The following is a 25411-nucleotide window of genomic DNA, read 5'->3' as shown; positions in this document are numbered from 1 at the left end:
TCTGCGATTACATTGTGTTGTGATGTCTGGATCTGGATGGCTTTTCCCAAGTGCCACATGACTTCTTTGAACCTCCAAGATGTCCCTAATAAGAATTTGAGTGGTAACAGTAATACATTCCTACTGTACATCATATTGTACATGACCCCAGTATGCTCTAGGCTATACGTTTTAGTCCTATGTAGTTGTAGTTGTAAACTGTCAAGGCCTTAACAGCCATTTAGCAGTTGGTTATCATAGCTTGCCATATCTGTAAGCTTGAGCTTGAAGTGTGTAGTTTATGAATATTATATCATATTTTTGGTGTACCATTTGGAAAAAATATACTTGGTTCAGTATATATGATGTGTGAGAGTATTTTTCATTTTTCTGATCCTTTAAATGACTCGTCCATACAACCATACACATATATAAAGACCTTACAGGCAAATACATTAAACAATTTGTAAAAAGTATAATAATAGTTTAATTACTAACTACTGGAAATATTGACAATATAGCGAGCAGTACTGTATGTGTCACTGTCACATCTGTGCAAGTTGGAGCACAACACCACAATAGAAGGAAACAAGTTGAATCATAAACAAAGTTTATTGAACATTTGGGGAAAGGTTTAGTCCAAGGCAGACAGTTCATTCACTGCTACTGTCACTGTCTGTGCTTGACCAATCACTTTCAACTTCACTCTCACTGTTATCATCACAGTGGACTTCACCACAGATGTCCTCCAACCTCTGTGGCTGACTCTCACCTTCATACCACAGGGGCTGTATACCACTTTATGCCATTAACCACCCATGTCCTTGACCCACGGATGGAATTACAGGATTGTTGATATTGGCTCTTTTCCATAGGGGAACCTGAAAATGAACCCTATGGACATGCTGCGTGAGGCTTTTTCTGCATGGTGGTAGCAAAGCCATGTCCACATTTCCAGGAATAGACTTTCCGTGTTTGGTGCAAAGTTTGTTAATGATGTTCAATCGCATGTCATCAACCTTTTCAGCTTTCTTTTCGCCATACAAGGCCCATGTGGATTTTTCAAAATCATAATTAAGGGCTTCTGTCACTGTCCAGGTTTCACCAAGTTTGGCAAGGTTGGTAACAAACTGGGGGGCTTTGAACATCTTCGTTAGAGGAAGAAGTTTACCTTTGCCCCGGAATGCACTTGTCGCATTATTCCCAGTGAAGCCATGGAGACCAAGTGCAGCTGTGCACTTTTCTTGGCCAAGTTCTGCTGCAGTTTGTGTGCCATTGATCAGTCTGGACTTTCTCTGTATCTTGGTGTCAAGTAGGATGTTGATGCCCATGGTTCCAGCAAAGTGCAGCAAAATGAAGAATAGATCAGAGTCAGGACTCTTGATCCGTACGTTGGTATAATGCTCATTTGCAGCATATTGGCTGTAAAGGACAACCCTGGTGTCGGTCTCTTCCTGTGATGACCTGAGTAATGGAATTTCAGTCTTTCTTGTTGTCAAACCGTCCCCTGATGTAAGGTATGCACATTCTTCACAGATAAAAATGACTTTGCGGCCTTGCAGTTTTGAAGCGTACTTATCACCACTCCATTGCTTTAATATAAGCCTGATAAACTGCAAGTCATTGCAACTGCAAGTCAACTGTAAGTCATTTAAAGAATTGAAAAAAAAACAGAGCTCTCACACATCATATAACTGAGCCAAGTATATTTTTCCAAATATCATAGGTACACCAAAAATATGATATAATATTCATAAACTACACACTCCAAACTTACATATGGTATATGGCAAGCTATGATAACCAACTGCAAAATGGCTGTTAAGACCTTGACAGTTTATAATGACATAGGCCTAAAACGTATAGCCTAGAGCATATTGGGGTCATGTACAATATGATGTACAGTGGGAATGTATTACTGTTACCACTCAAATTCTTATTAAGGACATCTTGGAGGTTCAAAGAAGTCATGTGGCACTTGGGAAAAGCCATCTAGATCCAGATATCACAACACAATGTACTCGCAGAGGAACCGTATCACTAATGCTGGTTGCTAAGGAAGATTCTTTGCCTAGCAACTGTTGCTATGCAAGAGGTACACTAAATACAGTATAATATATGTATACAACAGACTCCAAGCTTTCATATGGTATATCATAAGCTATTATAACCAACTGCATCATGGCTCTAGAGGCCTTGGCAGTGTACCACTACATAGGACTAGAATGCATGGGGTCATATACAATATGATGTGAAAAATCATAGTGGGAGTGAGTTATATGACTGTTACCACTCAAATTCTTATTCAGGACATCTTGAAGATTAAAAAAAGTCATGTGGCGTTTTGTTGTGGGGGGGGTGCATGGTAGGCTACCGTTCCTCCCCGTCTATAAAGGTATAAAAAAGCCCTCAATTAAAAAAAATTTTAAAACTCAGCCCGTGTGCTTTTGTGTGTGTCAGAGCATGGTTCTGCTGGAGCTGCCCTCTGAGCTGCAGCAGTTTGTGGCTGCCGGGGTCAGCATGCGGCCCGCTCTCCTGGTAAACACCCCCGCTCTCTCCCTCACCACCACCACGACCGCAGACTGACCCACTGCCTCCTTAACTCCCATCATTAACCAGCAGTAACTCCAGTCTGTGTGTTGTAACTGGATGGATTGTGTGTGCAACTTTTGCTGACCTCCAGAGTTCAGTCTATAACTTCTAACATTGCTTCGCCTTGATGCTTCAATAGAGATTGTGTGTGTGTGTGTGTAGTGTGTGTAGTTTGTGTGTAGTGTGTATGTGACTGTAATTAAGTTTTGAGTAGCTGAGTTCCTAGAGGCAACTCATTTGTCCTGTACTGTAGTAGTTGTAGACAACACTTAAAGCGCACAGCTGATGCAGTGTTGATATGGCTGATGCAGTGCGTTAACCAGCCTTAGAGGGCTAAGGCACAGTAGATGGTGAGTCATTGGACCTTGAGGTCTTCATCGTCTCGCACCTGTCGAGACTCATAATTTGTCTCCTCCTTTTCATCCTCCTCTTCCTCTGCTTCTCTCCTCCTCATCCTATCTCCTCCTCTACCTCCTCCTCTCTACTCCTCATCTTCTCTCCTCCTCTTCCTTTGCTCCTCCTCATCCTCTCTGGTCCTCTCTCCTCCTCTTCTTCTGTTGTCTTCCTCTATTCCTCATCTCCTCCTCTCTCCTCTCTCCTCTCTCCTCTTCAACCTCCTCCTCTCTGCAGGAGAACCAGAAGCTGAGGGAACAGAACGAGGACCTCAACGGCCAGATCCTGAGCCTCAGCCTACACGAAGCCAAGAACCTGTTCGCCGCCCAGACCAAAGCCCAGTCGCTGGCAGCAGAGATAGACAACGCCTCCAGGGATGAGGTACGGATTGATTGATTGATTGATTGATTGATTGATTGATTGATTGATTGATTGATTGATTGACCTCTCCCTAAATCTCTATGGCTAAAGTGCCCTTGAGCAATTAACCCCACATTGCTCCAGGGACTGTAACCAATACCCTGATGAATAATAATAACTTTAAGTCGCTTTGAATAAAATGAAAGCCTCTGCTAAGTGTAATGTAATGTAATGTAATGTGGTGTTTCGTCAGGTGAATGCCATGCTAATCTCCCTTTATTTTTTGTTCTGTCTGCAGTTGATGGACGCCCTGAAAGAGCAGGAGGAGATCAACTACCGCCTTAGGCAATACATGGACAAGATCATCCTCAACATCCTGGACCACAACCCCTCCATCCTGGAGATCAAGAACTAACTAGCTGTGCAAGCCTCTGGAGACGAGACAAGAGACGCTTATACGGGACGATTAGCGACATCCACAGAGGTGCCAGTCGTAGGTTCAGCAGTGGTGTCAATCCAGAGTTCCGAGAGTCAAAAGCCCTGCCACAATTTGGATCCAATCAGATCTGAATCAAAATGAGCACTCAAGACAGGTTTACTAGTTGATCTGTGACAAGTCACCTGTGTTGGAAGGAAATTGTGGCAGGGTTTTTTTTAAATCTCTAAACTGGTTTTTGACACTTCCACAGCCTCGCTCTGGAGACGAGATAAGAGACGTTACACTGGACTTATAGTGCCCTCTGCTGTCTATTATGCTGGAAGATGTGAACTGCGCCCATCCATGCTGGGGAAAAAAACTGGAACAACTCTACCCAAGCCATGCTGGGGAAAGGAAAAAAACTGGAACAACTCTACCCAAGCCATGCTAGGGAAAGAAAAAAACTGGAACTTTTTTTGTGTGCCCACATTGTGTTGGGAGGGACAACAAAAAAAAAACAAATGTTTTGTACGTCTTTGTTACAATCTGTGAATCTTTAAAATAATAATAATTAGTACCTTTTCATGCACTTTTCTGAAGACATTGCTGTCATTGCCATTGCTGTAAATCAACAACAACAAAAACGTTGAGAGAGTGAATGACTGAATGATTGATTGGGTGAAGGCCTAGATGATGCTTAGATGTTTGGCTTTTGATAACCTTGCGTTAATCCCTAGGGCCTAGGCAAACGATGGACCTAGGGCTTCTATATCTACATGCTAGCCATGGAGATGTGCACAATGTGAGTGTGAGAATGTTAACCTGTGTGTTCAAGGTACCTGTACCTCATCTTGTGCTTCTGAGAAGTGCTTGACCTCCCGGCTGAATCATGGATTAGTGGACAGAGCTGAGGTTGGCAGAAGTAATAATCGTGGGCTTAAGATCAGGGCTGCGTTTCCCAAAAACTCTGAAGTGGTACTTAAGCCTAAGTAGTACTAAAGTATGAGGTGCCCCTTTGGCAATATATCAGAAATAGGTCTCACATCTTCACTAAAGGTTTATGATGTACACTATTTTATAACACACACATGCACTTTGCGCAAGCATTGTGCAAAGTACTACTAAAATGTTTTTGGGAACGCAGCCCAGTCCGTTTCCTCCTGTCCTTTCCTCTGCCCTGCAGCCTTGTGATGTGAGGCGCGACGTCATCGATGATCAAAATGTTTGATCAATATCTTGCGGAAATTTAATTCCATCCAAGGTCCTTATCTCTTTTTGCAATTGAGATGTTTAATGGGGTGGAAGCCCCTTAAAAGTCCCTCTGCACTGGTGGACAAAAGGGAAGCGGGGTTGACAGCGGGGCAACACCAAGGCAAGAAGTCAAAGGTCACAGGAAAGGACAGGAGGAACTTGATTGACGTGCAGCCCTAGCAACCTACAGGCAGGGCCACTGACAGCTTTGGCCAAGCCCAGGACAAAGTTATCTGAAAGGGCCCCCTACCCACCCAATACATACAATGTAATGAGGACCCAATTCTGGGCCACCTCTCTCCCTGTGTCCGGTACAGCTGACAACTTTGTCCACCCCTCTCAGCTTTCATGCCTAGAGGTGGTGATGGCTACTGCATGTGCTAGATCGCAGCTACCTGTGGCAGGTGAGCATGTGAATGAAGACACATTATGGCTCTATGAAAGATCTGTTGTTTTAATATGTGGTCCTATGAAAGGGAGACGAGCGAGTAGGATACGTGTTGTAGATCTGTGGAGTGTTTTTGTGGTGTGGACTTGCGTAGTGTGGTTTCAAGGAATCTGCCAAAGCAAGGCATATTCTGTCTTATTTGTTCATCTCAGAAAATGATGACACACTTTAATGTGCACTTGGTGAGAGTACGTTACTGCATCACTTTAATGGGGCGTTGTTAACGAAGGGTTATTGAGGGGCTGTGTGGACACTGGTTCAAGAGTTTTATGGGTCTTACACTTGAATGTATTGTAGCACAGACTGCTATGTACGTATGTGAATGTCCGTGCTGGCATTTAGATTATGTAGACTACTTGAACAGAGTATAATCTAGACTTCACTGAGTTGAGTTTGTTAAGGTTATCTGAGTAGCTTTCAGTCTTGTCTGTGTGTGTGGGGAGATTTTTTTTTTTTTTTTACACACACACAGGGATAGAAAGACCACATAGTGCGAGTCAATCTTTCGGTATCTTGAATAAGGGAACATTTTGCAACAGCCCAAACTTATGTCTGAATTGCGAGTTACTGCCAGTAACACACACACACACACACACACACACACACACACTATATGAGGTCAGTTGATTTTTTTTTCTTCACCAGCAATTCACTGTTGAATGTGGAGTGATTCCTCGCTCCTCATGGTTTCAGATTTCAATGTGCAGTTAAAAGTCTTAACCATTCAGTTGACTTCTGAATCTACCAGTGGCTCAATGACAATGACTGTAAAGAAACGACAAAACAAAAATAATAATAATGTAATAATTTATATAGGCTTAAGTGTACAGTCACTATTTGTGGTGAATTTTAGGCCATCGTCATTCAGCATTTCATATATTTGTTCATTAATAATGCATTTCCTAAATTAATCAAATCGATGAAGCCAGTGAAACGTTTAGTAGTTCAATGTTGTTTCTAGTAAATTAGGGACATGACATGACTGCAAAAGCTAGACATTTTGCTTACTGCACAAAGCTACTTCGTTTGCATGTACTATACTGCAATTTCTGGTGATTGTGCCTTGCTAAGATCCTCATTGCCCTTTGGGTTAAATTGCTGTTAAGTCCGTTAAGATTGTGTGTATGTACACATGCAGTGTGATACCTTTTCTTTTTCATTTGATGTAAATGTTGTACAAATTTAGTTTATTTTCTACTGTTTCTTGTGGAAATGTTAGTAGCAACTGCAATCTGGGTCTTTTGAGAGGCCTGATTGCAGTTTTATTTCTTTTTTTTGTTGTTGTTAGGTTTGTTTCTCATTTTTCCAAGATTAAAATACAAGTCTTTTGGAGTTGGCAGCAATGAACTAGCAGCAGGATCTTATTTGGTGTCTTTGAAGGTATCGGATGCCCAAGACAGCCTACTTTTTATAGACTTGATGACCTCCTCGAGCATCCAAATATGAATGGTGTGACTGTTGCTGTAGTGATGCTGTAAGGCCCAGGTCACCAACTGTGGTGCTCCCTGATAGCCTTTTCCCCACCCTAAGTTTGATACATTTCCCCTTTTTGTATCCTTGGAAGCTGAAACGTGAAGGCCTTCATATACATTGCAGTTGACCGTCACTGGTCATTGGAAGATGTAAAACCTGAAAATTCACCAAAAAATAAAATGAGAAAGAAAATCACATTTGTTGCTTATTTCCTGTAATGTCTGTAGCCGCTGCCTATTATCTTTATTCCGCGAAGCTAAGTTTTCTTTTATGGAAAATGCATTAATAAAAAAATGAACCAAAACTAAACCAAATCACTTCTTTGGCTATCTTTCTTTGTCTTAGAAATAATCAGACATCATCCTCTCCAGCCCATCACATCACGAGTATAGCCTACAACACATTAAAGTAAAAAGAGAGTTTTTTTTTCCTTTTCAACATTAATTTCTAAGGCTCAAGAATGCCAAGGCACTGTTCTGTTAAAAGTTACAGTCAGAGAAAGTAATGGCCAATCACCTGCTACAACGTCATGGGCAGAATAGAGCGTCTCCGGCACGTGGTGTGCAAATTCAGGAGGACTGTCGCAAAGGATTTTGAGGAAATATTTGGTTGCTTAATTTTTAGGTTAAATTTCGTCACTTGCAAAATGGGTAAGTTTAGGAAATACATCGATTTCATACACATTTTGAACATTACAACCTTTTAGTGGATGCTGTTTTTGGCTATCTAGCCTTGTCGTGTTTTCGTCCGCAGGGCAGGCTACAAATAAATTAGCTATAGCCTAATGTAAACGTTGTATGTTAAATTGTCTTAAGTTTGTGATTGGCTATAGAGCCTGTTGTGATCTATGTGAAACAGCTGCTGGTTCAGGTAAGGGACCTGTTTGCTGAGGTAGAGCTCTACTTTCGCTGGTTAGCTTGAATATTCATCCGTCCGCGTGCATATTGGATTTGAAGCTGTTGCACGGGCTATCGGACGGCTACCCGTGCAGTGATGTTGTCGAGTGCTATGGTCTCATATTGAGGGGCTTGCCCAACTGTTTTTAGGTAGGCAGACAACCCCAAGTGGAGAGAAAATACCCTCAGAGATGCCCCAGGCTGCGTTGTGTTTTGACAAAGTCACAGACCAGGACCCAGGGTCGGGGTCAGGGATCCAAACTCGAAGAAAACGACGATCTCGACGGAGAGGCAGGGGGAAACGTTCTGTTGACGTTAATGGAAATGTCATAGGAAATCATGACTTGGACTGGGACAAGGAGTCCTTTGAGAAGACAAGTCGGGACATTGGAGAGCAGAAAGGACGCCATCAGATGGGCCATCGTGGTGAGTGTCAAATTATTTTAAACCCTAACGTTCAGTGTTCAGTTCAGTTCAGTGTAGAGCTATGTTGAAAGTGCACTCATGTGTAGGAAGGAGTGTGGCCAGGCATTGCAACCATGTTGCCATTGAAACTGTGCTGCCTGTTGCTGGAAACTGCTGTCACTTGATCTTTTCCATGATTTTTAAAATAAGTAATAAACTGATATTTAGTATGACCAAAGTACAGTTAGTTGGCAGACATGGAGATGATCCAACTTTTCATGAATGAAAAGTGCAATTTTCCCAGTTCTAACTGGGGGAAAAATCTAACTATTAATAATGAATACTTTCATTCTGGAATTCTGGAAATAAACTACTGAAAATATTACATAGTGCACCTTTTTAAGAGTTGAGACTCCATTTGCGCCATGGTCATTTTGGAGATGTCACCTTGTATTTTACATGCACGTGCCCATTTGCAATTACACACCCTCAGACGCACTTTCCTGAAATCCTCAAATTCCATTAAGCAAATGTAGTGTTTCATCAATCATTGTTTCCCAGGGTTTCAACAGTTTGTGAGTATGTCCATTTACTGTGACCTAAGCATGTTATGACAACTTTGCACTGTAGCTTTGACTGTGTTGTTGTATTCTGTTCTGCAGTTCTGGTGCATGTTTGGATACTTTTATCCCTTGCAGGTACATTTAATTAAAATCTGTGATTGAGCCACAAAGCGTTTGATTTCACGAGAAATTATCCTTTAATCCCCTGCAGGTGGAGCCCAGTCAAAGTTGCCGCCCAGTCCAAGCAGCCAGCACCAACGAAAACGCCCAGTTGCAGCCCCGTCAAAACCACCAGCACCAAAGGAGCCCACTGACCACACGAGTGCCCAGCAGACCAACCACGTGTCCCAGCCTAACGACTCCGACACCACACACCGCAGAAGACCTCGAAGGTTTCTCAACAAACCTTTCAAATGGCCAAAGAAGAGGAACCCCAGCTACGCGGTGGAGGATGAGATGGCCTACCTGGCGCTGCTGGAGCCCCAGAAGCCCGTGGAGAGGGAGGACTGGGAGGAGGAGCTCAGGGGACTGGCCATGCCGATCGCCGGCTGCCCCTACGGTGAGTTGAAGGAAAAATCATATGAGAGAGAAAGATATGTCAAATTCCACCCATCCAATGCAAAGGAGTGTGCTCAAAATTCGGTCTCCTTAGGGGTTGTTGTCCCCTCCTTCCTCCTCTCTTTTTCTGGTGTTTGCACAAGAAGTGCACTACCGCCATCTACAGCGCTAAGGGGACTCCATTTATTCTCAACCCCAAGATTCCGAAGGTCGCCTAATCGAAGGTCTCCTAAAGGGGCGTTCACCCGATATCGCATGGATACCGGAAAAGAACCAGCCTGAAATATCTCTCTCTCATATACGATTCTTTGATCGGAGCGTAGTACGGCATGGCCGCGAGGGGAGTCACTTTCTTTTTCTAAGGTCAGTACTGGAGGCGTTGTAAAGTGCAATGCCACTACCGCCGAGGTTGGAGTGTGGACAGTCCACATGGGACACCTTTTTCTTTTGTCAGCTGTCCTTAATTATCCCCTGCAATTAATGCTGGCTGACCACTGCAGTTAATTTGGCCACAAACTGAACACTGACAACCGGACATCCTCTTTCGACTGATTTTTGTGGGGTTTCCGGTGTCACATTTTTTTATCCATCATGCACCCCTGCCCATGGGCTCCTGTGTCCTCAGGTTACGCCCTCTGAGAGCTTTTATTCATTCTACGTTCTTTGGTTTAAACCGTACTCTCCGATGGAATCGCCTAAACAAATTCCACACAGTAAATCACTATGGGGGGGTACATACTGTCTCTCGTTAAAATCCATAGCTGCTGCTTGTTTGCTGCATAGTGTGCCTCCAGTATGCAGCGGCATCTGAAATTCGGAAGTGCAAGATGGCAAAAAATAATCACTGCAAGCTTTTAGGTTAACTGTTTTCAGCTGCGGGGCAGATGATTGGACACCAGATTGTAGTTGTTGAAGCCCATTGCTGCTGTGCATCACAGCTCCGGCTTTTAAAGTGTCTGTGCTAGAGGTCCAAACAGATGTGTTATCTCTCTCTCTCTCTCTCTCTCTCTCTCTCTCTCTCTCTCTCTTTCTCTCTCTCGTACAGATTTCGAGGACGTCATCGATATGTCCACGATTTTCCCCCGCAAAGTGCCGACCAACTGTCTTACCCAGCTGGCCCCCTACGTCCCCAGCGAGCACCACTCGGCCCCCGTCAAGTGGCAGAAGAAGCTCCCTCCACCTCCGGTCAACGGGCAGTTCTCTGACGCGGAGGAGGAGGTGGAGGAGGAGGAGGTGTGATGATGTGCCAGACAGCCTGGGGTGCAGTTCTCGAAACCATAGTTGTTAATTATGTTAGCTACTTTGTTGTTTGCAATGCAATTTCCCCTAGACAACTACCCAAGTTGCTAACTGGCTAACAACTATGCTTTCGAGAAACGCACCCCGAGTTTGCTAGGCACAGGCATACTGAGGCAACCTGGATGTTTTGTTTTATTATCATGTGTTCAGAAGCTACGATCAAGTGCCACATATTCCAAATGACCCATCCAATGTATTCTAGTGCCTGTCCAAATGCCCTAATTGTACAGCTAAAACCAGGTCATTTGGAATATATGGCATGGATGTTTCCAGTGTGACTTGTTCCAAATGACCTTGTTTTTATCTGCCCAAAGGCCTCAATAGGGAGTGTAAGTCATGTCCCACCACACCGAATGAGGAGTCCAGAAAAGGTTTATTTTTTTTCCGAGCGCTATCATCAACATTGGCTATTTATTATGATCTTTGTCAATTTTTGTCATTAGCCAGGCAACCTGGTTTCGCTTGGCGTGGCTGCGGTGCAGGGGCAATCCAGATGGTGTTTTCAGCATGTATTCAGAACCCCATCAGCTGTTTTTTTGGAGGGGGCCTGACATGCATATAGACTCCCCATTGGACTTGTAAAACCTGGTAATTTGGAATATGTGGCACTGGATTATAACTAATGAGTCCAGGTTGCCCACCACTGCACTTCAGGGGAGGGCGGGTGTCTTGAAAGTTGTGTGTGGGTCATATTAGGAAGTTCTAGATGATTTTTCCCTGTTTGTTCGGCTGACGGAGTGTATGTCTGTCAGTTACTCAGTCATGGAATTAGTGAAGTGGTTATTTTTGTCCAAAAAAAAGTCATGGAAAAGAAAGAGAAAGTATTTGTTTAATGTTATTTTAAATTCTATCAAATCAATTGACGTTTTACGTGAGCATACCATTATGTACTACATTACCTAGACCTTTTATTTTATCATGTATTTTATTATTAATTGACTTGAGTTTAACATCGCACTCGAGTTTCACATCACAATATTAACTAAAAAAAAAAAGTTTTGATTCAATTATCGATCACATATTTTTGGCAAAATAGGTACACTCGAGGCAGAGTGCGTTTTACAAGTTATAACACATCAGCCTTTAAGTTTTGGTTCCTTCATGTAAAGGGGGGGGGCATACTGTTCTGAATCACTGCAACCAAAAATAAACACGGCATTCCTAAAGAACATGGGTTTCCGGTCTGAATAATTCCATATGTTTTCTAGAGCAAGGAGTGCACTCGTTGACACCACAGGAGTGATTACCCCCCTTCTTTTCCCGTTCACTCGAGAGGCTTGCAACGCCTATCGATGCCTAGCAGTTTATGATGGTGTTTTGACGATGAACTACCAAGCCATCACTCGCAACAACTGAACAGTAAGGAGGAAAAGAAAGGGTTCAGTGATTTAAAACTAGAGATGTACAGGATCCAAGATCCGGTTCCGGATCCGGCAGGATAATAGGGTTTTTCAGACTATCCGGATCCGGCAGGATCTTAAGCAGTGGATCCGGTATCCGGCAGTTACCTAAAAATCAGGATCTGGGGCATCTCTACTTTTTACGTAGCCTAGGCTTTTCAGTCAGTCTTTCACAACCCCAATCGCTGCATGGAGTGAAAGCCCGTTGGAAGTGGCCAGAAGGCAGTTTGGCAGTAAGCCAATGAGTCTTAAAAATAGTTTGCGCCAACGTAATAAAAAGGGCCCACGTGTGCGAGTTGGCTATGTGTTTCAACCCTTTCGTAGGATCCGGTATCTGGTTCCGGATCCGGCAGGATCTTAAGCAGTGGATCCGGTATCCGGCAGGATCCTAAAAATCAGGATCCGGTGCATCTCTATTTAAAACACAGCTCGTCAAAGCAGGTCAACATCTTGTCAAAGCAGCCCATCTCGACAGAAAACCAGTGCTGCTACACAAAGACATGGAGCAGCAGCATTAGACAATAACTCATTCACATCCCCCAAATGCCTCACCCTTCAGGCCTGGTAAAGCATTTCAAACTTGGCATGTCATTGACCATATGCATTTTTTTTTAATGATACATTGCATTGCATACAAAAATGGATACGTTGTATTGCAGACAAAATTGGATACATTGCACTTTGAAGGGTGCTCGTTATACAAACACCATATCTTGAATGTTAAGCAGGAGGTATCCATGCTTCTTAGGCATGACTGCACAAAGGTACTCAGTTGAGGGCATGTTACACCATTTCCTCTTTCAATTCAACCCTCAGCGTATCGACCTGACAGGAGGATTTCAACCTCTTGAATCATACCATGTGGTGTTGTAGTAGTGCTTCTCCACTAGGTGGCAGTGCCTACAAAGTGAGAACTGTTAAGGCTTTTTACAATGGGAAGGAGACATTGAGCTTCATTTTTGAGTAGCTGTTCACCATGTAGGTAACAACTATTTTCAAATATATTCTGTCTGTTGCTTTGATTAATTTAGCCAATTACACTGACTGACTGAAGAATGGATGGCTCGCCCAATATCAAACAGGTGGTTCAGTGACTGGCTGCAACCTTTTATGAATTACAAGTAAGTGGTGCATTCAATACAATTACAGGAGTCAACCTTATTATTTTTTTTGTAATCGATTAGCTTTAATTGATAATCAGTTTGTGCTTTTGATCCCCACCCCAACCCTTACCGTGTGCTATGAAAACCCACTGCCACAGCATAAGGTAGAAAAAACTGCACTCAGGGCTGCACAATTAATCGAAAATAGTTATTTATTTTGCTTCGAAAACATGGCCATGGCAATTTAATCGATATCACACAGGGCAATAGTGACATCATGCTGCCTTTAATATGTTGACAGGCTTTTATTTATGGCCAGGAATGTGTAGGCCCATGCTTCATGCTACTTCCTTTTTATTTTGTGCATTTTTGGTTATATTACATATTTTATACTTCCTTTTGTGATTTTTAAATGACATTCTGGGACAGCTGTGACCTAATGGTTATGGGGGTGGACTTAAGATCAGAGGGTTGCAGGTTGGAGTCACACTAGTCTGACCTCTCCCTACAACTTCATTCATGGCTGAAGTGCCCTTGAGAAAGACGCCTAACCCCACATTGCTCCAGGCACTGTAAACAAATACCCTGTAAATAACTGTCCCTTAAAAAAAAAAGGCGTCAGTTAAGTGTAATGTAATGCAATAATTCTGCACAAAATGCAATTGTTTATGAATACAAACTATGAATCAAGTGAAAAGGGAGTTTTTCCTCACCCCTGATGCCACCAGGGGCCACAGCTGAGTGCCCAAATTCAGTGTGACTATCTATGACTTATGCTGGACCCAGCCACGATGGACCTTACGCCTCTAAGAATCCTGGTCCCAACCTACGTGGACTTTATGACTCTACAATCTCTATCTCTTCTTCCTCTGCCTTCCTGCTGTTTCTACCTCTCCTTTTAAATCTATTTTCTATATAATATCTAATTATGTTTCTTCCCATTTGTTAAGCACTTTGAGTTGCATGCCTTGTATGATACAGTGCTATACAAATACAATTATTATTATTATTATTATTATTATTATTGTTGTGATTTCAAATTTGACCTAAATAATCGTGATTGTCATTTTTCCATGATCCTGCAGACGTACACTCAATGCGCTCATTCATTATACCACCATGACCTTGCTGACTCGTTACGGCCCTCAAACCATCGTCAGTGCGTCCCACTGTCAATCTTGTGACCTGTGCCTGTGAGTGATGCATGTGGTCCTCTTAAGCAGGCTGTAGGTCAGGCTTGCTAATGAGAAATAATTGACACTTCAGCTCAGTATGCTGTCTATTCACACTGAGCATGTGGAATGCTCTCCCCCTGCGACACTACATTCTCAAACAGCACCATCACCCAAGTTTTTTTTGTAATTGTCTCATTGAGTTGTCGTGCAGAGAGAAATAAGGTTATGCATGAAGCAGACTCATGGCAGTTTCTTTATTTTTAATTTTAGGAATATCAGTTTAAAATCAATTGAGATTGCACATGTTTAACATTACATTAGCAAATGTAATGGTCAGAAATGAAAAATAATATTAATTTTGTAAAGGACAACATGTTTATAAGATGTAAGATTTCGATCTGTGTGTAGAACCTCTCCAGGCAAGCTACTCTCTACACTGTGGTCATCAGTTGTCCCTTCTGCTTTTGTGTTGAATTGATTTGTGATTTTCATTTTCATCTAAGCACAGCAGCATCGACTCAGGATACTTGAAGATAGCCTTTCTCTCTCTCTCTCTGTTTCTTTCAGTGAAACTTACTTCCTGAGATAACACTTCTCTTATACCTTTTCTTTTACAATTTTTGACTAGGGAAGGGGGGTAGCTTTCAATTGACTAAAAGCTAAAGAATGTTGCAAGATGTCACCTTTCCTTCTGAGTAAATACCTTCATGTTAGGGCTGCTCGATTATGGAAAAAAATCAATATAACGATTATATCAGTCAATATTGATATCACAATATTTTATTTTTATTTTTTAAATTAAAGTATTTTGGGGGGGCTTTGCAAGCCTTTATTGGTGTTTTATATGACAGGACAGTGAAGCAGAGACAGGAAGCAAGTTGGGAGAGCGAGACGGGTAAGGGCTGGCAAAGGACCCGGGCTGGGAATGGAACCCGGGTCGGCCAAGTAGTAGACGAGTGCCCTACCATTAAGCCACGGTAGGGCCTTAAACTATTTTTTTTTTTAAAGAAAAATAATTGTGCCAAACAATTCACAGTCTCAGCTCCCTTCAGCAGTGTGAGGGGAGGGCCATAGAGAAACACACAGTGGTGTTCTGCATGAGTGTTGGATAGCAAGTCTGCTCTGCCCTCGCAATGGCTCAAGTGGAGCTCAAGGATGTGTAGTGCGTAATACAGTAGTTTACCTTTTGGTTTTATAGACAAATGACCAAATAGTCGTTTTAAACTCAATATTTAAAAAAATCATATTCAAAAATCAATCTCCATTGCGCCATTCTTTCCCTATGTTACACCTCTTGTGGATCTGTGTCACCTCATCTCTCCTCATCATGACTCACTAATGGACAGACAGACGCCCTTCAGGATAAGTGTAGCGACGCGCTGATCATCAAGCGCTTTTTTTTCCCTCCTTGTTCTCGTCTGCTATTAAATATTCTAGCAGGCAGGCGCACCACAAGTATGTCAAAAATCAAGAATTACTGTATCCCTCTCTGAGTCAAGACTTCTGCTTTTTTCCGGCCACTCGTGTTAGACGAGGCTTTTTTAATCTAGCCATGGAGGGGGGAGTTCAAGTGGAAATGTCTCGTCTTGTCTTGTCTGGTTGTCATTTTAGCCGCCTCCCTTGGAGCAGGGATGGATTACTGCACAGGCCTACCGGTCCCAGGCCCAGGGGCCCAAGATCCAAGGGGGCCCTGAAGCCCAATCCTCCCTGCTACAAAAACACTTGGTTATTGGTGTATATGTAGCTCAACCAGAGATTCTTTAAGTATATCTCTCTACTCTCTCTGGCTCAACCCCCAACATCTAAGGCTCTTTTTTTTTTAAATGATTAACAAAAAAAAAACATTTTCAAACAACAGCACAACACACATTCACACACACACAAAAAGGAAAAACAACAAAAAAGAAAAGAAAAAGACAAAGTGCCCACAAACATCAATCACACCCCACACCGACCTCCATTCCCCTGATTAACATCTAAGTCTCTCTAACATCTTAGCTAAACAACAAACCTGTTGGAACCTCGTCATTCCATGGACAGGGGGCCTTCCCAGGAGCCCATGACATCATAATCCATCTTTGAGAGTGACCAACCTAGATCAGAGTAGGCTACAGCAGGTGGTCTAGCTGATTGCTCGCTTGATCAAAGGCACACCATAACTTTACCAGAAGAACAGAGATTATGAGTTCTCAGAGGTAGCAATAAAAAAAGCCACAGCCACCATCATACTTCAGAACAGCAGAGCTGTGTTTATGAGGTACATAGTGCAGTCGTAAGAACCCCAACCATCATCATCCCATACTTGGGAACATCTGAGATGTCATGTGTTTTAGAGGTAGTAATAAGGAGAAGCCGCAACCATCACCAGACCTTATTTCCTCCAAAAAGTGACTCACTTCAGTCATTTAGGGAGAGAATTCTTTTCTTCTTCTTCTTTTTTTTGTCCTGTTTAGTTTCCAGAACTTTCCGGTGGTGGTGGAGGTGGTGACCTCTACCGATGTTCTCCTCACCACATCCTGTGCCGAAGAACAGGCCTTTAGTTTCTCCCCCTTTTTCTCCCCCCACCCACCCCTTTACTTCCAAACAGCCACACCGGCGCGACACCAGATGCTGGGACCTTTAAGTGACTCACCATGTTCCCCATTGGCAATCCTCCCACACCATCCCGCCATCACTCGTCATGGTATCTGGTGACTCAGACGGACACGTACAGTAGCTTTGATACAGATCTGGTTCATGGCTGGGATGATGAGGTGTGGGCGTTGTTTTTAGGCGGATGGATGATTTGGTGAACGGACGGAAAATGGTTTGGTCCGGTTCAGTCTGGTTATGATTGCTGATCAAAGAGGTGCTGGGGGGCGGGGGGGGAATTAATCTGGTGAGTCAGGCAGGAGTCCTTTGATAGATATTTGGTTCATGACTGTGATGGATGTTGTTGTGTGGGCGTTTTGGGCAGATGATTTGGTGAATGAACGGAAGATGTTTTGGTCTGGTTTAGTCTGGTAATGGTTGCTTTGATAGATATTTGGTTCATGACTGCGATGGATGTTGTTGTGTGGGCGTTTTGGGCAGATGATTTGGTGAATGAACAGAAGATGTTTTGGTCTGGTTTGGACTGGTTATGGTTTCTGGACAAATGGGGGGAAACTCCACACCCTGTGAAACAAAACAAAAACCCTCGTTTGAACCAAAATCCTTTGCTGGCTGGGGATTCAAGCGCCCTTCGCCTGAGATGACAAAATAAGGGGATTATGGGTCAAAAGCGGTAGAAAAGGAGGCAGAGATGGACTTTCCATTAGGCAAACCTAGGCAATGGCCTAGGGCCTCGGCCAAATCTGTCCTCCATAGGGGCCCCAACTGTAACACCAAACACACACAACACACAAAAAAGTAGGCTTTGTCACTTTTGCAAAGTAATCGAAGATGTACACGAGACAGAAAACTGAAATAGCAGCAAAACACAAAATGTTACGTCTATATAATGACTTTTGAGGGCCCCGTGTTGATATTTCGCCTAGGGCCCCAAAATGGCTAGATCCGCCCCCGAAAGGAGGTATATAGAGTCTGTTTTTGTGTGTCATGTCCCGGAGAAGGGATCTCGCTGTGGTAACAACTGGCAAACGCTCAAATGAAGGAAAGGGGAATCTAGTGTCCCAGCAGAAACCTCAAGCTAAATTGCACTACATGGTATTGTGTGTGCCAAGGCAGGCAGCAAAGCAACCGCAAGAGACACCACCAGGGGAAAATGTGAGGGCATCCAAGCAGGTCTATTGCAGTAGCATACAGTACAGTACTACACACCGAAACGTCGATCTGTGCTTTTGCTACCCAGTAGCTTAATCTCAGTTCACCACACAGTTCACAGATCAGTTTTCATTTCATTTATTGTCATTTCAGTTCATTTATTGGCAATTGCCCTAAACAAAATGCAAGTCATGTCACGTCACTTTTTGACAGAAGCACAGAGGCCCAGTCAGGTCACTTCTTGACACAAGTATTTTGGGAGGATTATTCCAATGGCAAGCATTTCCGTCTTGAATTTCTCATTCAAAGTGCTGAAAAAATGCATGCTTTATGCATCTGGGGGTAGACCATGAATGGAAAACTACCTTTTGTTGACGGACTCTTCAGACTTGATTATTGGCGAGGGACGTTTTCGGGCAAAACGATCCGAGTGAGGATTGGAACAACAAATCCTGGAAGAATGAGTCAGCCGGATTTGTTGAGTGCCTATGGGGGCCTTCTCTTCACCTCCCCCCTTCTCTCCTCCACTATGGAAAAGCTCACTCAACTCAAGTCAACGCACACCTTCATTCGCACTTTGCTGATGTTCATTATTGTGTCTTTCATTGGTTACATTACAGTACTGGTGCATTACCTTGAACCCTTTATTCAAAGCAAATTTGTTAATTAGTCAGTTAGTTAGCTAGGTACAGGGTATGGGTCGTGCCACAATAGTTTTTCTGTGCATCCTCTTACATAACCATAGTCTAGGTCTGTGTGTCAGCGCTCCATTTGGATATATAAAATACAGAATTCAGAGATGCAATAGATTATTATAGTGCAATAGTTAATGGGAAAATCGTTTATATTTTTTTAGTGTACATTAATTACTCAGTTATTTATTTTGTTTTGCTATACTTTTTCTTCCAACTTGCTGTGGATTCCCTAGCACCCCTTCGCGACCCCCCGGGGGTCCCGGGCCCCCACTTTGAAAACCACTGGGGTAAGGTAACTTTTTCAAGTTCACCCCAGCCAAGGAAGGGTGACTTGAACTTGCAGCATTCCAAGACCCAACTCCCTAACCATTTGGCCATATTTGCCTTGACTTCATTTGTCTCAAACGTATATAAAGTTTGTTGGTTTACCTTACATTTTTTAACGGCATCACTTCCGTCTTCCTCAGAGAGCCACGCACAGTGTGTGTTTTACCTTTAATCAGCTGTTATTTATTTATTTATCCTTTATTTAGCCAGGATTGTCCCACTGAGAGTAGAATCTCTTCTGCCAGGGAGTCCTGGTCAAAATGGCAGCATACATAGAGTTACAGACACAGACAAACACATAGACAAAAAGGAAAATGAATGTACAAAAAACACATTAAGAAGAATAAGTTTACATAAAACGTATTATGAGATAAAAAGTTGCCTATGTGCTGCATAGTCAGAAACAATGACACTCATCTGTGTATACTGTATTAATTTCCCTCTTAAAAGTCTCTAATGAGGGCAGAGAGTCCATACATAATATCTTAATAATATGTTGTGTTGGAGGTGTGACCTCCCTGTGGAAAACAATTGAAAGGAGGTAACCCCAACAAAACATCATCTACATCCGAGACAAAAGAGAACAATCATTAACACATCTTCCTCCTCTCAAAGTCTGTCTCCTTTTGATGATCTGACTTGTGACACCTTTCACCGTCGTCACTGTCGGTCGTGTTTTTTCTACCGGTGGCAGCCTAGGGGACAAAGGAAACTGGGCCAAATCACCTTTTGAAAAAAAAGGAAAAGAAATGAAAACGGAAAAAAACCCTCCACCAACCGGCGGCGGCGGCTCATTCTAATTCTTCATGTCCATAGTCCAGCACTGCTGTGCCTCTGGGCATCGCTGTCCTTGCTCGCCCTCCTCTCCTTTCTTTTGTCTAAATGGGGACTGTGAACTGAATGGCGGATTTTTTTTCCCTCTGCGTGTGTGTGAGAGTGAGAGAGACAGAGAGACGGAGAGAGAGAAAGAGGGAGAGACAGAGAGACAGTGATGGAATGAGAGAGGGAGAGCGAGAGAGAATAAGAGCGTGCACCAAAGCAGTGAGAGGAGAGGAGTGGGGAGGGGAGGGGAGGTGAGTTTCAACCGTGATGCTATATACGGCTCGGCTGCCTGGTTAAAAGGCCGGTCAGACTGCAGTACCACAGCAGACCCAGCAGGGGGAGTGTGTGGCACGAGGGGCGGGCTTGCTCCTCTCCCAGCGTGGTGGCCAGGCAGCGACACTGTTGGGATGCACGGCTCGTCTGACGGAATAAGTGGTGTGTGTGTCTGTGTGTGTGTGGTGGTCGGATGGATGGATGGATGGAGGTGGGTGGGACGGCAGGACGGTGCAGAGAGGAGTAGAGCAGAGCGACGTAGTCCAGTCAGCCATGACGCCTGTCTAGTTTATAGTGCAGACTCTCACACAGTCAGATGTCTGGGGTCAAGGTGTAGGGTACAGCACATACGGGAAGGGTAATGAGTCCACACAGACTGGACTGGATCATCTAATAGATGGAGAGAGAGAGAGATGGAGAGAGAGAGATAGAGAAACAGGGGAAGTGGAAGAAATGATAAGATGATACAATGAGTGAGTGAACGAGATGGAGGGGTGGACATGGATAAAAGAGAGGGACAGATAAGAGGTAATATTGAGTCAGTAGAGAAAAAGGGTTAGCGTAGAGAGAAGAGAGGGATGGAGAGGGGAGGAGATAAATGGAGAGCAAAGAGGAAGGAGGGTGAAAGAGAGGAGAGATTGATGAAAGAGAGGGGCATGATAAAGGAGCAATATTGTGTCCGTAGGAAGAGGGCAAAGTAAAAAGGGGGAGATTGAGGGAACATGAGAGACGCAGAATGAAGGAGAGGAACGGAGAGCGAAGGAGGAGGAGAGGGAAAACAAGGAAGAGGAGAGGAAATGAATAAAAGAGAAAGAGGAACAGATGAAGGAGTTATACTATGTCAGTTAGGGGGTAGCGTAAAGGACAGTAGAAAAAAAGGACAGGAGACTGGGGGAATATGAGAGAGACAGAGAGAGGAAAGAAACAGGATGGAGAGAATGAGAAACGGGGAGGGACAGAGGAGAAGTTGGGATAAAAGAGACGTAGAAGACAGAGGAGGAGGAGTAGTGTGAAAAGGTTAGCATAGAGGAGAGTGAAAGGGGGAGACTGAGGGAATGTGAGACAGAGAGAGGAGAAGAGAAATATGAAGCAAGGGAGAAAGAGGAAGAAACAGGAGGATGGAGCGGAGAAAGAGAGACAGGAGTGAAGTAGGAGAGAGGAGCAAAGATTGACATAGCCTATATAAAGGAGTGCTATTGCGTGGGTGGGGTGAGGGTAGTGCAGAGGACAAGGAGAGATGGAGGAGAGGAGAAGAGAAGAGGAATAGGGTGCACATAAGAAGAAGGGGAAGAAAGATGAGGAGGAGGGAGAGAGGAGCAACGATGGATAAAAAAGATGGCACAGATAACGGAGAGTAATATTGTGTTAGTAGTAGGAAGAGGTTATAGTGTGGTAGATGATCATGAAAAGGGAGATGGACTGTGAGATGACATGTGTGAGAGAGAGGAGGAGAGAAACAGGGAACAAAGGAAGAGGTAGAGGGGGGAGAGGAATAAAAGAGAGAGGGATGAGGCACAGTAAAAGAGTAATGTTGTGACTGAGACTGAGAGAATAAGATGGAGAGATGAAGAGGACATGCAGTGAAGGAGGAGGAGAGAGGATGAACAGAAGAGAGGAGGACAGATAATATTAATTATGACATTGTGTCAGTGTAGTGTAGTGTAGTGTAGATGAGGATAGTGTAGAATACAATAAAACAGAAAACAGATAAAGGATCATTTCTCTGTTTTCCGTTTTATTGTATTCTACACCAGTGTTTCAATTCATGAAAAATTTCAAGGCACCCCAAACCAACAAGCCGTAACATGGCATCACATCCGATATACCACACAAGCTTAGAAAAGTAACACATTTGGAGACGTCACACGACCTACGTTGCGAAGTTGCAGCTGACTGGGGCAACCTATATTTACTTTATTGTGTGTAAATGGCAGATGAAAGATTCCACTGACTAGCATTAACTTATCAATTTAGACAAATATGTATTATATTACATAATTTATTTATCAGCCACGTTTCCGCGGCACCCCTGAGGGGGGCCCGCGGCACCCCTGTTGAGAAACACTGTTCTACACTATCAGAAGGAAGAGGGGGAGCAGGAGGAGGGAAAAGGAATGTAGGATGAATATTGTGATATTTATAGATATAAAAAGAGGAATATGGGATGAATATTGTGTCAGTAGATATGAAAGAAGGGATATAGGAGGAGTATATGTCAGGAGTCAGTAGTGGACAGTAAAACATGGGAGACTGAGCGAACATGAGAGACAGAAAGACAGAGAGAGGAGGGGAGAGGAACAGACGACAGAAGGAGGGGGGATGGCAATCAAAGAGAGAGAGATGAAAGACGGGAAGAGGGATGAAAGCGAGACAGGCTCCTGCAGGCAGGCTGAAGCTGGGTCGTGTCACAGGCACACATTGTCCCTTCTGTTGTCCATAAACAAATCGCTCTCTGTTGTGGACGTTGGGAGATTTTTTTATTACTGCATTCAGCTGCAATCACTTTACACAACGCCATCCAACCCCTTAACGTTTGGCAAAAGAAACATTTTGTAAAGCATTGAGCCAGAGAGAGAGAAGATGGAGAGAGAGACTGTGTTTTTTCGCTGCTTGTTTGACCCTTCTGGATTGTGTAGTATGCTAATGTGAAAGAATGAGATCATTTTTCTGTGTCGTTGCCGCATGGAGGTTGCTGAATGAATGCACTCATAGCTAAAAAAAATATAACGCTGTGGCTTTTCTGTCCTGTGACTCCACTCCAGACCTAAATGTTGCTTGCAGGCGCATACATTCACCCAGTTGTCACAGTTCAACGGTTCTGTGGGCTGTGCGTTTTTTTTTTTTTTCATACTGCATGCATGGCTTTCCAAAAGAAATAAGTTGCTCTTTTGCTTTTATTAAAAAAGAAAAAAAACTGCTACCCAAACGAAAGCTGTTATCTTGTGAGGAAATAGTAGGCCTGGCCTAGTACTTCCCGCAGTCTTAGAATCATGAAGTCAAGTGGGCCCTGGATCCTGTAAGCAAAGGTCAAACTAGGGTCAGTTGAATGTAATGTAACGTACGTTGAATTAAAAGGGGTGAAAATCTGGTGCCACACCAATGTTTTTTTTGTTGCTTTTTTCAGTTATTTGTTATTTATTTTCAGTCCTGGACTCCTGGTACCTCAATCCATGTGGTACCAGATTTTTCTCTGGTCCTGCATTGGTTGCACCAGATTGTCACTTTAGAAGCGTGGAATACGTGTTTGACTCTGTTCCGTAGTGAGTTGGTATTTACAGTATTTCAACAGTCCTATAGAGCAGTGTTTCTCAACCTTTTTTTAGGCGAGGCACCCTTTCAATTCATGAAAAATGTCAAGGCACCCCAAACCAACAAACCATAACATGGCATCGCATCCGGTAGCTACCACACAAGCTTAGAAAAGTAACACATTTGGAGACGTCACATGACCTACGTTCGAAGTTGCAGAGACTGGGGCGACCTTTATTTACTTTATTGTGCATCAATGGCAGATGAAAGATTCCACTGACTATCATTTATTTATCAGCCACGTTTCAGCGGCACCCCTGAGGGGGGGCTCACGGAACCCCAGGGTACCCCTGCACCCCTGTTGAGAAACAGTCCTATAGAGGAAAGATCTGGAGCTCACACAGTACTCTTTAGGGTGTTTACTGAGTGTAGCAAAGGAGTGACATTTTGCAATACAGTGCCTTCCTCAGAGTCAAAAGGTCAATTGCTGATGCTGAAGTGACTGTGTGAGGTGAAGTCTTTCCTAGATCTTGGCTGTATCAAAAGTCTACCAGTTGCTACATTGGTACTACATACATTTAATTACCTCCACAATAGTTGACACATACCCTCTACACAGCCTATAAGGTCCCACACAAACCCTTACAATGTAACCAGGGCTTGAGAGTGGCCCCTGCTAACTGGCCAAATACTGGTGAAAATTGGCTGTGGCTAGTAATCCTTGCATTGCCACTAGACACTTTGGAAAGGAACTTATTCAATGGTAGACGTCCTAACTTTTTATTTGCCTGATCTTTAATCTAGGAAACACTTTAAACTGATAACAAAACTGTAGCTAGAAGAAAATATGTATGGCTAGTGGCATGAGGAAAACCACAGTGCCATGTAAGCACGAAAGTTAATGTCAAGCACTGGATGTAATGCTTGTATTGACTAAGATGGGAAAAATAGCAGAGTAGAGTAGTTTATTTGCACCCAGGTGTGTATAGCCATTGTTGCTATTTACACCTGGGTGTGCCATTGTTGCCATTTGCACCCAGGTGTGTATAGCCATTGTTGCTATTTACACCTGGGTGTGCCATTGTTGCCATTTGCACCCAGGTGTGAATAGCCATTGTTGCAATTTGAACCCGGGTGTGAATATCCACTGTAGCTACTTGCATCCGGGTGTAAATGACCATTTTTGGTATTTGTACACGGGTGTGAATAGCCATTGTTGCTATTTCCACCTGGGTGTGAAAATCCATTCTTGCTCTTTTCACCCGGGTATGAATAAACATTGTTGCTATTTGCACCCAAATATAAATAGCCATTGTTGCTATTTGCAACCGGCTGAGAATACCCATTTTTGCTATTTGCACCCGGGTGTGAATAGCCACTGTTGCAATTTGCCCTTGGGTGTGAATAGCCATTGTTGCTATTTGCACCCGGGTGTGCCATTGTTACTATTTGCACCCGGGTGTAAATAGGCATTTTTGCTATTTGTATCTGGGTGTGAATAGCCATTGTTGCTATTTGCACCTGGGTGTCAATAGCCACTGTTGCAATTTGCACCCCGGTGTGAATAGCCTTTGTTGCTATTTGCACCCGGATTTGAATACCCATTATTGCTATTTGCACATGGGTCTGAATAGCCATTGTTGCTATTTGCACCCGGATGTGAATATCCATTGTCGCTATTTGCACCCGGGTGTGCCATTGTTGCTATTTACACCAGCAATTTTTGCTATTTGCACCCGGGTATGAATAGCCATTGTTACTATTTACATCCAGGTGCGAATAGCCATTGTCGCTCTTTGCGACCCGGGTATAAAAAAATATTGAAGCTATTTGCACCTGGGTATGAATAAATATTGTTGCTATTTGCACTCGGGTGTGAATAGCCATTGTTGTTATTTGCACCCAGGTGTGAACAGACATTTTTGATATTTGCATCCGGGTGTGAATAGCCATTGTTACTATTTGCATCCGAGTGTCAATAGCCCTTA

At 43.4% G+C, this 25411-nt stretch overlaps 2 protein-coding genes across 3 annotated transcripts in view; both read left to right on the top strand.

The window, feature by feature from the left end:
* rab11fip4b (RAB11 family interacting protein 4 (class II) b) overlaps window positions 1-3750 on the top strand; it is a 57521-nt gene extending 53771 nt beyond the window's left edge. The window contains exons 12-13 of the mRNA XM_063201523.1: window positions 3202-3345; window positions 3623-3750. Of these exons, the coding sequence (XP_063057593.1) occupies window positions 3202-3345; window positions 3623-3739 (261 nt within the window). The 3' untranslated portion in view covers window positions 3740-3750. The remainder of the gene's footprint in view (window positions 1-3201; window positions 3346-3622) is intronic.
* A 3702-nt stretch (window positions 3751-7452) lies between these two features.
* LOC134465998 (uncharacterized) lies at window positions 7453-11743 on the top strand. 2 transcript variants are annotated; one of them, XM_063219927.1, is made up of 4 exons: window positions 7453-7564; window positions 7961-8236; window positions 8990-9337; window positions 10382-11743. In XM_063219927.1, the coding sequence occupies exons 1-4, from the start codon at window positions 7561-7563 to the stop codon at window positions 10573-10575; spliced, it is 822 nt and encodes a 273-aa protein (XP_063075997.1). In that variant the 5' UTR covers window positions 7453-7560; the 3' UTR covers window positions 10576-11743. The 2 variants fall into 2 exon arrangements, with proteins under 2 accessions (XP_063075997.1, XP_063076058.1); XM_063219988.1 differs by having other exon boundaries at window positions 7454-7564; window positions 7965-8236.
* Window positions 11744-25411: the final 13668 nt, after the last annotated feature.

Source organism: Engraulis encrasicolus, chromosome 1 (genome assembly GCF_034702125.1).
Source record: "Engraulis encrasicolus isolate BLACKSEA-1 chromosome 1, IST_EnEncr_1.0, whole genome shotgun sequence".
In the NCBI taxonomy this organism is placed as follows: Eukaryota; Metazoa; Chordata; class Actinopteri; order Clupeiformes; family Engraulidae; genus Engraulis; species Engraulis encrasicolus.
Note: the sequence above shows the minus strand (reverse complement) of the source record. Positions and strands in the feature narration are given on the sequence as shown.